Source organism: Scardinius erythrophthalmus (assembly GCF_964197995.2).
Source record: "Scardinius erythrophthalmus genome assembly, chromosome: 2".
Lineage (NCBI taxonomy): Eukaryota > Metazoa > Chordata > Actinopteri > Cypriniformes > Leuciscidae > Scardinius > Scardinius erythrophthalmus.
In genome coordinates, this window is record NC_138222.1 from 447,501 (window position 1) to 465,556 (window position 18,056).

Below are 18,056 nucleotides of genomic sequence, written 5' to 3' on the forward strand. Positions count from 1 at the left end.
AGCTCTGTGCTTGTGCAGGTCCGGACTCTGTTCGTCAGCGGGTTACCGATGGACATCAGACCCCGAGAGCTCTACCTGCTCTTCAGGCCCTTCCAGGTGAGACCCCAGAGTCAGGACACACTCACTGTTCATCCTGACTCTTCCTCATCTGTGCTTCTCTTCATCAGGGCTATGAAGGATCCTTGATCAGATTCACCTCGAAACAGGTGAGAAACATCAATGACTCTTTTATAATGCATGTACGACACATTAATACTCTCAGTGTCAGGAGAGAAGAGATGGCAAACACACTCACAGCAGTCGTAACTGGATAAAGACTTGAGAAAGTCTGCAGTAGTTTTAAAAGTTTGATGCTTTTAAGGTCAGACTGACGGACGGTGTTCTGGGTGGTTGCTATGCTGTTGCTATGGTACTTTGAGTGGTTTCTAGGCGGTTGCTAGGGTGCTATTATGATGTTGCTAGGAGGTTGCTTAATGATAACTGGTGTGTTCTGGGTAGTTAAAGCAAGTGAATGAAGTTTAAATCAAACAACAGTATGACTTCAGAAAGTTTTTTTGCCAAGTTAATTTTTTATTAAAACACGACAGTCTTGATTATAGATCAATATCTGTGTTTCTAATTCATTTAAGATGTTTGTGTGATGAATGTGATGCTTTTATTCTCTATAATGAAGAGTTGATCAATAATGTTTCCAGGAACTTTATATTCATTAACACGAGGATTTGAGCTAAATATGTATATGAATGTGTATGTGAAAGGAAGATGATCATTTTATAAAATATAAACTCACAACCACTAACTTTAAATGTTCCTGTACTGTGACAAATTAACTATTAAACATAGAAATATTCCATGTTCAGTCTCAATTATTATGAGTTAAACCTGTTTAAAATAGTTCCCAGTGGAGTAAAGCTGAACCTTTCTTTCTTTCTTTCTTTCTTTCTTTCTTTCTTTCTTTCTTTCTTTCTTTCTTTCTTTCTTTCTTTCTTTCTTTCTTTCTTTGTGAAGCTTTAGATAATTGAAGTGTGTGTGTATTTTTTGAAATGCCTCTTATCATAAGGAATACACACTTCCTGTTTTAATGAGGGTCGAACAATATAATCTTAAAATGTCAATGAGAGGAACTCGCTGATAAAGTGTGTGTGAACAAACGTCTCCGCAGTAAAAGCTGTGGCTTAATTAACATATAAAACAAACTTAGATATATAATATAATAATGTCTTATGAGAGTGTAAAAACTAAGGCAGAAGGTTTGTGTGAGTGAAGTGTGTAATGATCAGAACACTTGAAAGTCAGTGGAAGGACCGAAACGATAGAGAAACAGTGTTTTTGTGGTGAATTTACAAGTCATTTCCGTATGTTTCTGTTTATCTGTGTGTGTGTGTGTGTGTGTGTGTGTGTGTGTGTGTGTGTGTGTGTGTGTGTGTGTCAGGCTCGATCCTTGTGTTTCTGCAGTGTTTCTCAGTCAGTCATTAGTGTTCATTTATTGCTGGTCCTGATCTCCTTCCACATTCACTTTAATTCCTTCAAAATCTCTAAAATCGACTGCAAAATCCCATCCCGATCAGAAACACACACTTCACTGCATCACATCTGTTCACCGTGACCAGATCAAGTCCTGGCAGAGTTTTCTTGAACATCATTTCACTGGGAAATATGCCACATTACAATACGCAACGTGCTTTCAATGTCATTTCATGTTAGCAGTCTCTCGGTCGTCTTTATGTCCCAGTCATTAGAGACTCTCTGCAGTTTGAAGAGCTTCTTCTTTCCTTGATTTCTCTGTGTTTTCTGCAGCCGGTGGGGTTTGTGAGTTTTGACAGTCGCTCAGAAGCGGAGGCTGCTAAGATCGCCCTGAACGTAAGTTTAACTCTATCATCTAAACATGACATCGCTAAAAAAAGACCAAAGGCTCCTGGTGTGGTTTCGACAGAAGACACACTCACACACGATCACGTTCCTGAAGGAGAACGCAGCGGATCTGAGCTCACGGAGCTGCGGTTGTGGGAACTCGAGCAATCGTCTGACAGGACACACTGAACACGAGTCAATCCAGAGATTAAAGAGTTTGTCTGCCTCTCGTTCTGTGTCTCTCTTGTTTTCATTGATCCAGGATTTGGTTTTAATCTCAGTGTGAAACTGGAGAGACTGACCTTGAGCGGATTTGAGCTCTGCAGTTAATAAATCTTGAAATTAGATGCACACGCACACACACACACACACACACACACACACACACAAATAATGAAAGGCAGCATTAAAATGGCTTTGTTTGGCATTTGTATTATGTTGTTTCCCATGTGTTTTTATGGGTCACTTACTTTATTTAACTGAATTGTAATTAATATGATTAGTGTTAGATTACAGATCTTGACGTGTGAGTTTGGTCTAAATTGGATGTGAAGTCTCGATAATTACCGATAAACAATTCACGTCATGTCACACAGATAGCTGGACTGAAAACTGAAGCAAACAGCAGTTTAATACACTTAATCTCATTAGTTCAGTGTTTCTGGAGTAAAGTTGCATTAGAGGTCAACCGATGTATTATGTTTACTGATTAGCGACGGTTTTTAATAAGCAAGCACAGTGAGACTACAATCAACCTGTGCCAACTGACCATCGTAACACCAGATCTAACCTGCGTCTGCCTCATCTGAGAATCTCACCAGTTTCAACAGTCCAAACTATATAGCAACAGCAGGCTAATGTTGACTTTATATTTAGACTATATACTAAAGGAGAACTAGCCTGCCAACATGTCTGCAAGCTCACTTGTACTGAGACCCACCGTCTGGGAAACCCTGCTATAGAAATGAGATGAATAAAGCACACATCATTTGAGTTGTGTGGTGCGAGGATGAGGTGGATTTCACCAAGAGGAAGACATGTTTGCTGTATTGATGTTTGAGTCCTGTTTTTCAGGGAGTTCGCTTTGACCCGGATATTCCCCAGACTTTACGGCTGGAGTTTGCCAAAGCCAATACCAAGATGGCCAAGAACAAACTAGTGGGAATCCCAAACCCTCCTCCATCCCGACACAGTCCTGGACCGCCCTGTGTCAGCCGAGACCCCTGTGAGTAAATCACACACACACATACGTCTTTCTGTCTAAATGAGGACGTAAAATAAACGCTTCGGTTACTAACGCAACCTTAGTTCCCTGAGATAACGTAAACGAGCATTGCATCAGTTTCTGACGATGTGCACCTCCACAGACACATGGCATTCCAGCCGGCAGAACAGGTGGAGCCGACGGCCTATATAAGTCTGCGCTGGATGCCATATCGTCAGAATAGGAGTGGCCAAACTGCTGTTTCTCACATTGCGTCAGTTTCTGATGCCATGGGGAAGGCAATCCAATAGCGCCATGCTACTGTCCTGTGAGCCCAGCCTGAGGGTACTTGGGAACGGGGCCCTTATTAGGCTTATATCAAGGACTATAAGGGACATATATATGTTACCCTTGACCACAAAACCAGTCTCAAATCGCATGGGTATATTTGTGGCCATAGCCAACAATACATTGTATGGGTCAAAATGATCGATTCCCTAATCTGACTGGACCCTTAAGGGGCCATGGGCTAGTTTTAAACAGACAAAATCCATGCTTGAAGAGCAGGAATGTTTAGGTGTATGGCGAGCCACTGCACAGATGTCACCAATGGACCACGCCCGGGAGGAGGCCATTAAGACACTGGAGGCCAGCACTATTGCGTCCACCATCCAATTAGATCGTCTCTGCTTCATGACTGGCAGCCCCTCCGAAGTTCAACAACAGCTGAGGACTGTGGATAGATCCCAGGATGGAACTTCACAATTAGGTTGATCCTTCCAGCTGATGTTTGCAGTGTAGGCTCTGGCTCCCAGAGCCGATGTGGCTCTGCACGGCATAGAAGGGTGAGCGGCTTTGGTCTTCCATCCGAGAGCCGGTGAGGGCAGACGTGCGCGGTGACGGACTCCTCTAATGGGGGAAGCTTTATGTGCCCCTTCTGCTCCACACTGTCAACAGAGGTGAGGCCAGACGAAGTGCAGTAGTGAACGCACACTCAGTAGGGGCGCTCCACGATTTAGTTTGTTCTTCAAGAACTTCTGGTAAGAACGGGGCTGGTTGCTGGCGGGGGCCTGTGGCTCCTCTGGGGCCGAGCACTCTAAGCCCAGCTCTTCTACGGCCTTGGATAGGACATGGACCAGTTCCGAGCCCAACCACGGCCTGGTATCACCTGCCTCTTTAGACAGTGGGGTGGCGGAGTCCTCCGCTGGGTTGGACCACTTCCCCACATCAGAAGTGGCCAGTGATGGGGTGTCATCGAAATCCTTCTCTGATCTGCCGAAAGAGACTAAGCCGCGTGCACCAGATGAGGGGTGCTGGTCATCACGGTTGAAGAGCACTGGAGAGTCCTCTCGCTGTGGGAAGAGTGAGGCATGGGGTCATGAGCTCCCTGCAGCCTGAATGCTCGGATCCACGGCTGCTTCTTCCCATCTTGGCTCTTGAGGGGAAGAAAACGGGAGCGTGAGGAGTGGAATCGGAAGAGCAGCGAGGCAAGACTCATGCTCTCATAGTGAGAGCAGCTGGTCTTTGTGAATGCATGCGTGGCCCAGGCAAGAGATACACTTTGTGTGCTTGTCCGAGGGAAGCAGGGGAGTGCTGGGTGAGCCACACTTGGCGCAACAAACGCCGCTGAATTTGCTCTTTTAAGAGTGTAATTTGCTCTTATTAGGTCTCCAGATAGCTGGAGAGGAGAAGCACCAGGTCACCTGCACCTGAAGCCCCGTTAATCCACTGATGAGGCTTGTTCTCATGGTGAGCAGAAAGGCTTCTTATCTCTTATCTTCTTCGGAGTCAGCGAAGAGCGCTTGAAGGAGAAATATTCTGACAATATGGCATCCAGCGCCGACTTATATACAGTACTACAAAAGTCTTAGGCACGTTAGTATTTTCACCCAGCAAAATTGTTTTAAACCAGTTATTTATATCTTTTTGCTGTAGTGTGTCAGTAGGAAATATCAGTTTACATTTCCAAACATTCATTTTGCCATTAATTGTAATAATCCAGCGAGAAAGCTGCAAACAAAGTCCGTACAAAGTTGCAAATTTAAATTGTGTGCGAAATTGGAATGTCGTATAAAACATTTGCGGGTAAAACAGCGTTTCCGTTCCATGTGTTCAAAAGAACAAAATCATCACTTCCTGGTAAATTGATGCAAAATATCTGTGATAAAAATTACTGTGTAGATGAAATACAATAAACTCTATCATGTTCGCTTGCATTCGGATGTTGGTGTTTGGGAACACAATTGTTTGAGATGCTTCTGGGAGGGAATTAAAACAATTCATTCTGATGACAGACTTTGGCTCAGGTGTTTCAGAACCACCAAAGTAACATTTGAGATGTGCGATTTATTCGGTAAATGTGTTTCCATCGTAGTCCATGAACATCAACTGCAGTGTATCAATTGAACGCATACACATAGGGCCCTATTTTAACGATCTGAAACGCGTATCAAACGCGTATCAAACGCGAAACGCAAGTAACTTTGTGGGCGGGTCTCGGGCGCTGTTGCTATTATACCGGCGGGATAAATGACTCTTGCGCCCGACGCAAATCTAAAATGTGTTGGTCTGAAGTCGCTTCATTACTCATAGGTGTGGTTTGGGCGTAACGTGAAATAAACCAATCAGAGCGACATCTCACATTCCCTTTAAGAGCAGGCGTGCTTGTTCCATGGCGGATCGCTATTATAACGGCGGATTTGCCAGGAGCGGTTCACAGCCGAGGAGACCGACGTTCTCGTCAGGGCCGTAAAACACAGAGAAGTGACATTGGGGATGGAGAAACACACCCAGATTAGCTTCGCTTAAACAGGCGTATGATAATTTGGGTAAATGTGTAAGCTAGATTTATAACTATTTTTTCACATCTTCATGGACACAACAATGATTTCCCTCGTGTGGAATATTTTTCATTGTAATTATGTATGTTTTGCAAAAATGTGAACTGCTGTGTCTGTGTAGATGAGAGAAGCAAAGTGTGTGTGTGTTGTGCTCACGCTACATTATGGCCAAGCATGCGCCCTCAAAATAGCATCTGAACGCGCCACTGACTTTAGACGAGGTTTCTCCTGGTCAGTGGCGGAATTGTTTTCTGGAACTGCAAAATAGCACCAGGAACGTTTGCGCCGGATCACGCCTCTTCTTTTCGCTGAACCGCCCCCGGGAGCGCAAGTTCATTCCCTAATTTACCGACGACGTGCATCTGTGGAGGGAAAAGTCCGCTGTGCGTCGGGTGCAAAATAGGAATGATACATGCGTCGAAAGTCAATTGCGCTGGGAGCGAGATAGGGCCCTTAGACTCTTCTCCTGTAAACTCATGCTAGTCCTGTTGTTGTTTAGATGACTTCACAGTGCCTGCACTGTATCCAAGCAGTCCTGATGTGTGGGCATCATACCCGTTGTACCCCGCTGAACTGCCACCTACTGCGTATGCCTACAGCTCATCACTGCACGCTCAGGTAACACACACCTGCCTACAGCTCATCACTGCACGCTCAGGTAACACACACCTGCCTACAGCTCATCACTGCACGCTCAGGTAACACACACCTGCCTACAGCTCATCACTGCCACTCAGGTAACACACACCTGCCTACAGCTCATCTCCGCACGTTCAGGTAACACACACCTGCCTACAGCTCATCACTGTACGCTCAGGTAACACACACCTGCCTACAGCTCATCTCCACACGTTCAGGTAACACACACCTGCCTACAGCTCATCACTGCACGTTCAGGTAACACACACCTGCCTACAGCTCATCACTGCACGCTCAGGTAACACACACCTGCCTACAGCTCATCACTGCACGCTCAGGTAACACACACCTGCCTACAGCTCATCTCCGCACGTTCAGGTAACACACACCTGCCTACAGCTCATCACTGTACGCTCAGGTAACACACACCTGCCTACAGCTCATCACTGCACGCTCAGGTAACACACACCTGCCTACAGCTCATCTCCACACGTTCAGGTAACACACACCTGCCTACAGCTCATCACTGCACGCTCAGGTAACACACACCTGCCTACAGCTCATCACTGCACGCTCAGGTAACACACACCTGCCTACAGCTCATCTCCGCACGTTCAGGTAACACACACCTGCCTACAGCTCATCTCCGCACGCTCAGGTAACACACACCTGCCTACAGCTCATCACTGCACGCTCAGGTAACACACACCTGCCTACAGCTCATCACTGCACGCTCAGGTAACACACACCTGCCTACAGCTCATCACTGCACGCTCAGGTAACACACACCTGCCTACAGCTCATCACTGTACGCTCAGGTAACACACACCTGCCTACAGCTCATCACTGCACGCTCAGGTAACACACACTTGCCTACAGCTCATCACTGCACGCTCAGGTAACACACACCTGCCTACAGCTCATCACTGTACGCTCAGGTAACACACACCTGCCTACAGCTCATCACTGCACGCTCAGGTAACACACACCTGCCTACAGCTCATCACTGCACGCTCAGGTAACACACACCTGCCTACAGCTCATCACTGCACGCTCAGGTAACACACACCTGCCTACAGCTCATCTCCGCACGCTCAGGTAACACACACCTGCCTACAGCTCATCACTGTACGCTCAGGTAACACACACCTGCCTACAGCTCATCACTGCACGCTCAGGTAACACACACCTGCCTACAGCTCATCTCCGCACGCTCAGGTAACACACACCTGCCTACAGCTCATCACTGTACGCTCAGGTAACACACACCTGCCTACAGCTCATCACTGCACGCTCAGGTAACACACACCTGCCTACAGCTCATCACTGTACGCTCAGGTAACACACACCTGCCTACAGCTCATCACTGCACGCTCAGGTAACACACACCTGCCTACAGCTCATCACTGTACGCTCAGGTAACACACACCTGCCTACAGCTCATCACTGCACACTCAGGTAACACACACCTGCCTACAGCTCATCACTGTACGCTCAGGTAACACACACCTGCCTACAGCTCATCACTGTACGCTCAGGTAACACACACCTGCCTACAGCTCATCACTGTACGCTCAGGTAACACACACCTGCCTACAGCTCATCACTGCACGCTCAGGTAACACACACCTGCACCTGCAGCGCAACATGCGTGTGCACTTAAAAGCTAATCAGAGCGCAGCAGTAGTAATATAGTTATATACTAAGTTATATACTAAGCATTATAAACACTCAGTAGTCTTGAGGTATGAATGTATTCAAGAAATGGATATGCGGTATGAAGATTAATGGTTGAAAGTAGAGCCCGACCGATATGGATTTTTGGGCACCGATGCCGATACCGATAAAAAAAAGCCAGATACCGATATATCGGCCGATATTATTTATGTGTATATTATAATACAGTAGCAATATTATGTATGTGTATTATAGTACAGTAAGTTTGGACACACTTTACAATTGGTGTGTACAAACTTTTGATGGCTACTAGAGCCCGACCGATAAAGGATTTTGAAGGCCGATACCAGTACAAATATTTGTTGGTTTTAAATTTTTATTTTTATTTTTCAGAAACGCGCAACAAAACATTAACAAATTTCCCTAACATTAGTTATTTGTAGTTATTTATGAGTTTTAACTAAAATAATATGATAATGCATTTTAAAAAGAAACTTGTTGTTCTGTCACAACAGAACAGAGGAACATCAAAATATATTAAAGTTCTGATAAATAAAATGTATAAAAATACAAACTTAAGATTTTTTTTAAGACTAAACGTTTAGTCCTTTGAACAAAAACAACAATTTCACATTCAAATTGACAACAAATTCAAATTGTCATTTACTCTCTCAAGTTGTTTTTTTCTTCTGTTGAAAATAAGTTATTTGGATGAATGTGGGTAAGCAAACAGTTGATGTACCCCAGTGACTTCCATAGTATATTTTTTTCCTTTGGAAGTCAATGGGGACCAGCTACTGTTTGGTTACCCACATTCTTCAAACTATTAATATTAGAAAAATATTAGAAGGAAATGAATACAGTTGGAACAACATTAGAGTGCCTGTAAATAATGAGATCATTTTTATTATTGGGTGAACTATCCCTTTAAGGACAAGCGACAATGTGTTTACTTGCTACTGTCTCTTTAAGAGCTGAGCACGACACGTCTAATGTACACGCATTTGACAAGCAGATTTTCTCTCAATTTTTGCCTTTACTTTAGACAACCGACTTTGTTTATGTAAGTCTTGTGTGTATTTAACAGTATTAGCACAATAATACTCGAAAGATAACTTAGTCCAGTATCCAGGCGCTGGTAGAAAGGCTTTTAGTGCATGTGAGCTTCACATGTACGCGCTGAGAAACGCACACGTTAGAACAGCGCATCAGTATTTAAAATTAAATGTTTAACCGACAAAGCATTAAAGCACATGCACATTATGAACTTTTGTGAACTGCAGTGTTAACATTTTATGTGAATATAGCCTACGTCGCGTTGTTCCGCTTCACTCTCGGCTTATTTAACCGCAGCAAAACTGGACATGAGTCACGAATTTTGTCATCCTTATTTGAGTTAAGAGAACTGATAGGGATGTTCTTTAAATTGTTATTCAAGCAATGTATGTCTCGTGAGTCGTGACCAACTCACCATGAACACACTTCACCGCTGATCTCACTCGCGGTTCTCTCTGCCCGACTCGGGCTGGATCAGCAGGTTGCAGAATGTGTGGCGCGTTATACACGAGTGTTGCCAACAGGGACGGTGTAGAGTGCCCTCTGGTGGACAAACTATACAACGCCAACACTCATAACATGGTTGAAGGGTGTTTCGTCCGTTTTTATTTTATTTTTGAAATATTCATTTATCGGCCGTTACCCACTGAGCACAGACACGTCCAAACGACGTCATTACAACGTCTTTTTCGAACGTTCAGAAGACGTCCACGAGTAGCCAGAATGAAAGTTTTTATGACGTCTTTTTTAGACGTCTTTTTGACGTTCAATGTTGACGTCCAAGTGACATAAAAAGTCAACGTTCAAAAGACGTCCGCTGAAGAGTCAGCTTGAACGTCTTTTTTTAGACGTCTTTTTGACGTTCACTGTTGACGTCCAACTGACATAAAAAGGGAACGTTCAGAAGACGTCCGCTGAAGAGCCAGAATGAAAGTTTTTGACGTCTTTTTTAAACGTCTTTTTAGTGTTCACTATTGACGTACATAGTGAACGTTCATTAGACATCTCTTTTAAATGTTGATTTTTGATGTCCAAGTAACATCTTTACAATATTGTAAATGAAAGTTTTCACAACGTCATTTCAACGTCACTTACAGACGTCTAAAGAACATTCATACAAAATTTTAAGATGCACAAACGAAATTAGCTTTACTATTAGCTTTATTAAACCATGTTTTGGTCATCAAACAGGCTTTTGTTCCAAGGTTGGATGACAACATGGTATTCAATAAAACTCATTCTAGTCATAGTAAAAGCAGTGTGCAGAACTACTGCTTTAAAATTGTAAATAATAAATTAATACCTATCCCTTTGATGCACCTGTCTAAAACATGCAAATACTTTTTAGTAGCCTTATATTTTTGCAATTGGAAATAAGTGACATCTGATTATTGATTAAAAAAAAAAGCAAAAATAGTTTGAAATGACAATTTTTTTCCATCTTTAATGAGGTTTTCAGCAAATTATGAACAGGCTGATAAATAAAACAACTCTAATGGTTACACTGAACTGCCAAGTGAACAAAAAACAAATTACTCCAGACCAAGATTGGGGGTGGGTGGTTGGAAAGGGGGAGAGAGACATAAAGTCCCCTAAACTAGAAATAAACACACGCGCCTTACAGTACTCATGTAAAATTCCTCATTATTTCCACCCCTGTATGCCCTCCACGGCACGTTTAAGATGTTCTGCTGCATGATGCTTGATTGTAGCCTCTGTAGCTTCTTTATCCCATTTTATGACTGCAGCTGCAAGAGTTGAACAAAAACAAAAAATCCATAAGTAACATTGCAAGTTAACATACAATATTTTTATACCGGCTCATTGTTTACAAGCGTGGAGGAGGATTGTTCAAATTTATTGTATGTTGAATGACATATTTATGGATTTTTGTCAGTTTATTTAAAATGGTCTGTATTAGTCTTCGCAAGTTCACTTTGTAAACAACGGGGCGGTACTTCTGCCTACGTCCAGCATGAAACTGCATTGATTTGGACTTCAACAATTTGGTTACCGTTGAAGTCCATTGTGTGGAGAAAAATCCTGGAATGTTTTCCTCAAAAACTTAATTTCTTTTCCTCTGAAGAAAGAAACACATGAATATCTTGGATGGCATTGGGGTGAGTAAATTATCAGGAAATTTTCATTTTGAGGTGAACTAATCCTTGAAGTGGCAATACTACAGTGACCAATGGTGACTGGTGTGGTATATGGCAGCAAACAAATGACTGAAAATGGGTTCTGTAAACTCGCGTCGCTGTATGTTAGGAAGGTGTAAGACTGCAATAGACAGTGGCCTTGGGTGACAATATATTTAAGATAGCAATCATGAATTGAGAGAGACTGCATATAATACAATTTCTCAAGCACAGCCCAAATGTAATGCTTTTGGATACTATAACTTCCATTTTAGCAAATACTAGATTACTTGTAGATGAGTTTAGAAAGAGGTAATCCAGTGAAGTATCCAGCTCCAGCGTTATCAGTTCTGCTGTCAGTACTGGAGAAATTGAGAAAATGCACTTACTATTTATTAATGATAAATAGATGTTATCTTGCAAATTCCATCTTTGCCAGCCGTTTCTATACGAGATAATATTAAATCATCTGTCTATGATGCATTTTTGATATTTGCAATGCAGAAGAGAGTTGTTGTAAAATGCAGTCTCTACTGTTGCATTGCGGTTACTTGTTTGATAATAAAAAAGAGCTATTTAAATAAGGGATAATGTAAAGCAAGGCGGATGTTATAGCGAATACAACCCCGCAGGCTTATGCGGAGGGGTCTTGAATCTGCCTGAAGGGGTTGTATTCGCTATAACAACAGCCTCGCTCTACATTATCCCGCTTATTACATGGCTACCCACCAAATAAATTAATAATTTGACATAAAAAATTGATTTAAAAAGGAGTTTATTCATTTAAAAAGGATTGTATTGCTTCTGCTAAAGAAAATACTCCGTTACGTCTCTACGGTTAGAATCCTGCGTCTATAGCAAACCTGTTTTTCATGGCAACGGTGTGTTATACTTAGCAGAGTTGTGTTATCAAGAAATAACACACCGCTTTCTACATTAGAGTTCAACCAAGCCATGTAATAATGGACAATAATTTCGAGCAAGGGACGCTGTTTCCAACTTCAAGGTGGCTTATGTGTGTGCGCACCGAAACCGACCGCAACTAGACAAGGAAATTATATTTTAGGCTTTGTGTGCGCATTTAACCATCAAATACACAACAAAATATGTCAAAATGACCGGATTGGAGAGTATTCACTTAAACAGTTCATATCTTAAATTGGTGTAAATTGTTTGGAGAAAAGGGGAGATTGGTATTATTTGATCTGCATTCAGTCTAATAAACCTTCTGATGATTGCATCATTAATGTGAATCAAACAAAAGGCAAAGAGAAAATACTCACAGCCCTTGAATGATTAACTTTGTCTTGATGAATTGTCTTAATGCTTACCCTCACTTTTGTCTATCTGAGTGCTTTTAATTTATTAAAATAGAACAATGTAAAAAAAAAGTAAAAAAAAAAAAGAAATTAGTTCATTGTGTTTTTAAACTTTATGCATGTAGCATGTGCTTTTCAATTTGCAATTTTTTTTTAAAGTTTGTTCAGTAGGTTACCAGTTTAAAAAGTACAATTGGGTATCATTTTATTATAATAATACTAACATAATTTGTGTACCTTTACCTTTCAAAAGTTTTAGTCGTCTCCAGAGGCAGTTTCTGCTTCTTCACCTTCCCCTTCATATTGAATTTTGCCATCAGCCGGTTGGTAAAGAGCCTGAAGAAACAAATTCACCATTTAGAAATTACATGTGTGTGGTAATCTACAGGAACTGTAGCATGGGTGAGAGTGCCAAGAGTGGATTAAAGAAATGGGGGCATGGGACACTGTTGTTTTCTGGAATCGATTAAACAAACCTCTTAGAAGTGACCATTTGCTCTGAGAAAGACCTCCCAGAGTATCTTGAGATTGGCCTTTGAACATTTTCAGAATCTGAAAGACAAAATTTGTCAAATATTACTTTATTGTTCGTAATAGTGGATATAGCTCTTGTAGCAAGTTGTGTGCCCATATAACTCGAGCAACCCCAGTGCGGAGCTCCTGCCTCTGTTGTACTGAGCGGACAGTGTAAAGATATCTAGGCTATATACTTCTGGCAAGGGCTGCACGATTTGGGGAAAATGTCATTGTCATTGGAATTATTGAGGTCAATATTGTGATTGAGATATGCAATCACGATATAATAAACAAATGGTTTCATGAGTCAACTTGCTTGGTTCTCAAGGAAAATGCACACACAGATTAGTGATGATAATGCTGAAATGTGTATTTCTCGACTCAAACTAGCAACAAAAACTTAATTATTGATAATACCTATAATGATCAATAAGCCATTGATGACTGGATAAAAACTCTTAAAACTTCATTGTAGCTAAGAAGACACACACACCTAAGAAGACGGCTGACAAGAAATGTATACACACACACAGACACAGTATATTGCTTTTAATTTATTTAGCATATAGTTAACAAAATAATACTAATATAAATGAAAGTCAAAAGCCCACAGTCATACCTGGAAACAAATCCTGTTCAAATAGGATATATGGGCCATTCTACAGAATTGGTTTAAAGTTAAACAAATTTTTATGCAAGCAAATTTTATAATATCCAATGTAAACATTTCTAGTAATTGTGCAGTTAATCATCATATTGTATTTTCAGACAGGTTTGGAATATTTATCCTCTCCCCAAAATTGTGACTAATGAAACACAATAATATGAAAGTCAACAACAATTACAATTTTAAAGGGGTCATATAATGGTACATGCACTTTTACAAGTTGATTGTACTGAAATGTGTGTTGGCAGTGCCTGTACACAACCATCATAAAATGATAAAAATCCATCCAGTGGTTTTTTTTTAATCTCCTTATATGTTTGAACCTCTCTGAAATCAAGCCGTTCGACCGTGTGACGTCACACGGTCGGACGCCCCTCCCACGATTGTGATTGACAGCTGCAGCGTTTCAACACAGACCCGCCCTCGCTCATGAGCGAGCTGTCAATCATAGTCCGCGCGTCATTGTTGATACCCTCACTGGAGCGCTGATTATGAGCATAATGGCGTCTGCGATTGTTCTTCGGTGTAATAAGGAACACAGCAGTCATTTGAATGTTCCTAAATCTGAGCCATTGAAGAAGCAGTGGCTGAGTTTTGTTTTTGAAGCGATATGCCCAAAGGATTGACGCGGGGATTCCCTCACGGGGATTCCCCACGATCGTCTGTGCTTTCCTGTTTGCGTGAATCATTTCACATCAGACAGCGTTACAAACGAGAAAAAACGGATCGGTACCAACGTGTTACTGCTGAACCTCCAGAAGATGTGAGTGTAATGTTTTATTAACCTTTATATTAGTATTTATATTAATCTTTGCAAATTTGCAAACCTTGCTGCACGCTTCATGATGAATGCATCTAAGGTTTACACTCCGGGTACATTACGGCATGTTTTCTATGTACGACGTTCTCAATATAATTCATAATCACACGTTTATAACGAATAACACGTGGTTATTGTGTTACAAACGGTGTACCCACAGAACAGAGGGGCGGGGTCAGCAAAGCTCATTATCATTTAAAGCTGTATGCACTGAAACGGCGTGCTGAAAACAGAGCTGTTTTTGAGCAGGTAAAATTAGTGTTTTCTTACAATACTAATGAGAATTTTTAATTAAAGTATATTACAAACTTTTAATTTAGACCCTAAAGAATCATATTAGCTTGTACAAAAATGGCATTATATGACCCTTTAACTATTCCAAGTGTAATTTTTCCTTTGTAAAAAGCATAAATTTTATCATACGTATTTCAAAGTTAAGGATTCATTAGTATTGTCTAAAAACATTAATATTTCGTCTCAAACATATATATATATATTTTATGATACATTAATATAGGGCGTATACATTTTAATTTGCAGTGTAATAGTTTAAAAACATTGCATTTTATTTAAACAACATATTTCATGAACATATTTCAGCAGATTTTTACTCATCTCAGTATTGCAATATAGTTAAGGAAAAGCTAAACTATAATAGCGTTACGTTCATGTAAAAATAGCATGTTGTAATTGTAGTAAACGAGCATCTGAGCCGTTCATTCACGCATACAAACGCGATTCATATTAGAACAAAGATATTTACGTTTGAATAGCGCGCGCTTTCAGCGGGTGATTAGCAGATAATGAGTTGCCATGAGAACGACTAACGTCTCTCTTTTTATATAGATTACATAAAAAGAATATTCTCTTTCGTTTTGAATTAGATCATTATAAAGTAAACACTTAAATTATTATAAAGATTACTCTTGACAGTGTGTATTTGCTGAGTTTTGCTTACGTTTAGAGACCTGCTCCAGAAAAAAAGTTCATGTAGAAGGAGAGGCAGAAAGCACACAAAAGCATAATGTTTTGTTTCGATTGTAAGTGGACACATAAAAAAGACATTTTACAGTTTATTTTTCCATATTTCAAGTCTGTATGACCATAAATGACGGAGTATTTTAAGTCTATTTTGCTGCTATGTGAAAAAAAAAACAAAAAAAACAGCAGAACGCGCGGGCGCATTTGTCGACTTTTCGGTTAATGTGCCCGCGCAAATTGCCGCAGTTTTAAGAAGTTTTTCAAGGTATTAGGGGGCATGTGTGACTTCCAATTCATCTGATATCATCTCTCAACTGAATAACATATTAAATTAATTTTTTTTAAAATGTTTACTTACCTGTTTTAGGGTTTTAGTCCAATTAAGGCAGTGTCTCTCTCCACGTGTCAGCAGCCTCTTTCATCGGCAGGATACTTTTCCTGGTGACTTTGCAGTGTGACGTGCGATTCTTCTTCTTTGATTTTTTAACGGCGGTCGCAAACTGTTTTAGTGCATTACCGCCACCCTCAGGTTATAAATGATCTCTGGCTTACATGCTATGTCATTATACGAAATAAATAAATAAAACAAATGATTTTATCCAGCTTGGTAGCTCTTAGAAACTAAAAATAAATATTACATTATTTTATGGCCTGATGATTTATTTAATATTTCTTTTAAAATCCCTCCCATGCCCTAAATTTTCCTCTTCACTATGCTATCATATTTATTACACATCATAACAATACTCTGCTGATCAGGTACATTGCAATTATTACATAAACCAGTATCATGCTTCCCTATTAGATGCAGAGTTTTGTTTGGTCTAGTGTGCCCTAACTGTAACCTTGCAATGATTTCCCCCTTCGTACCCCAACCTAAGGGTTTATAAACATAGTTCCCCTCCCTTGTTTCCTCTATTCTATTGTTCCTGCCACATTCTCATAACTTCTTTCTTTATTATCGATTTAGCTTCTGATTTTCCTTCTTTGCTGTATATTGAAATATTTTGTGCTAGGGTTAGGGTAACCCTAACCCTAACCCTAACCCTAATCTCACACATACGTATTTGCTATATTTGTTCATCAGTACAGGATTCTGTGTCCTCCAATGACATCAGGACATTTTGTGATGAGATATATGTGCTAAATCAACATTGAATTAGGAGTCTTTACAAAAACAAAAATACACATATGATCCCACTCCAACATTTTTTATATAAATCTGTAACATTTTAGGCCCTTTGTGGGCTCAACCCTATTTGGAAGATCCAGAGAATCATGAAGCGTGCTCTGCACCACTTGATAGTGGGTTGTAATTCTACTGAATTGCTTTTAATGCTGGAAATGTGCATGCACTGTGCAAGTTTGAGCACACATTCACATCCAAAATTTCACATTTTCTATTACTTAATCCATATATCAAATAAATAATTGATTCATTTTAGAATGATTGCATAATATCAACTTATTATGCAATATCATTTGCCATTTTCATAATAATGTGATTATTTTTATTTTTTTATTTACCAGTATTTCGTATGACTATTTGTCAAAAAACTTCTTGCATTTCACAATGACACATTTCAGATTGGTTCAGATACTGAAATAGTCTTCTGTCCAAAAGGAGTCCTGGCTTTCTTGCACATCCATACATATCCACAGTAAGGGTCCCTATTCAGATGTTCGATATTAAACCAAATTTGCACTTCCACAGATGTCCAAAGGGTTCCCTAGTCAGATGTTCAGATTTTGAACCAGTTTTGCATGTCCACAGACATCCAAAAGAGTCCCTAGTCAGACGTTCAGATATTAAACCAGTTTTGCACGTCCATAGACGTCCAAAAAAGTCCCTAGTCAGACGTTCAGATATTGAATCTGTTTTGCACGTCCACAGACGTCCAAAAGAGTCCCTAGTCAGATGTTCAGATTTTGAACCAGTTTTGCACGTCCACAGACGTCCAAAAGAGTCCCTAGTCAGACGTTCAGATATTAAACCAGTTTTGCACCTCCATAGACGTAAAAAAGAGTCCCTAGTCAGACGTTCAGATTTTGAACCTGTTTTGCACGTCCACAGACGTCAAAAAGAGTCCCTAGTCAGACGTTCAGATATTAAACCAGTTTTGCACGTCCATAGACGTAAAAAAGAGTCCCTAGTCAGACGTTCAGATTTTGAACCAGTTTTGCACGTCCACAGACGTCAAAAAGAGTCCCTAGTCAGACGTTAAGATATTAAACCAGTTTTGTACGTCCATAGACGTAAAAAAGAGTCCCTAGTCAGACGTTCAGATTTTGAACCTGTTTTGCACGTCCACAGACGTCAAAAAGAGTCCCTAGTCAGACGTTCAGAT

General features: G+C 40.7%; 1 protein-coding gene and 1 long non-coding RNA gene across 7 annotated transcripts in view; one reads left to right on the forward strand and one right to left on the reverse strand.

Moving 5' to 3' along the window:
• Nucleotides 1-18,056, forward strand: part of rbpms (RNA binding protein, mRNA processing factor) — a 39,888-nt gene that overhangs the window by 538 nt on the left and 21,294 nt on the right. For 4 of the 6 annotated variants that reach the window (XR_014029121.1, XM_081351778.1, XM_081351779.1 and 1 more), the window contains exons 2-6: nt 19-96; nt 168-206; nt 1,798-1,860; nt 2,926-3,076; nt 6,395-6,513. Coding sequence is in view for 4 of the 6 variants with exons in the window: in XM_081351778.1 (XP_081207904.1) it covers nt 19-96; nt 168-206; nt 1,798-1,860; nt 2,926-3,076; nt 6,395-6,513 (450 nt within the window). In the remaining 2 variants the exon portion in view is untranslated. Of the gene's footprint in view, nt 1-18; nt 97-167; nt 207-1,797; nt 1,861-2,925; nt 3,077-6,394; nt 7,154-7,392; nt 7,860-18,056 lie in introns of those variants that run through there. The other 2 variants (XR_014029122.1, XM_081351780.1) reach the window with 2 other exon arrangements.
• Nucleotides 10,692-16,182, reverse strand: LOC308682249. Its single transcript, XR_014029126.1, has 4 exons — nt 16,067-16,182; nt 13,201-13,276; nt 12,968-13,060; nt 10,692-11,015 (listed from the first exon to the last, which is right to left on the reverse strand). It is a non-coding gene; the product is annotated as an uncharacterized lncRNA (long non-coding RNA).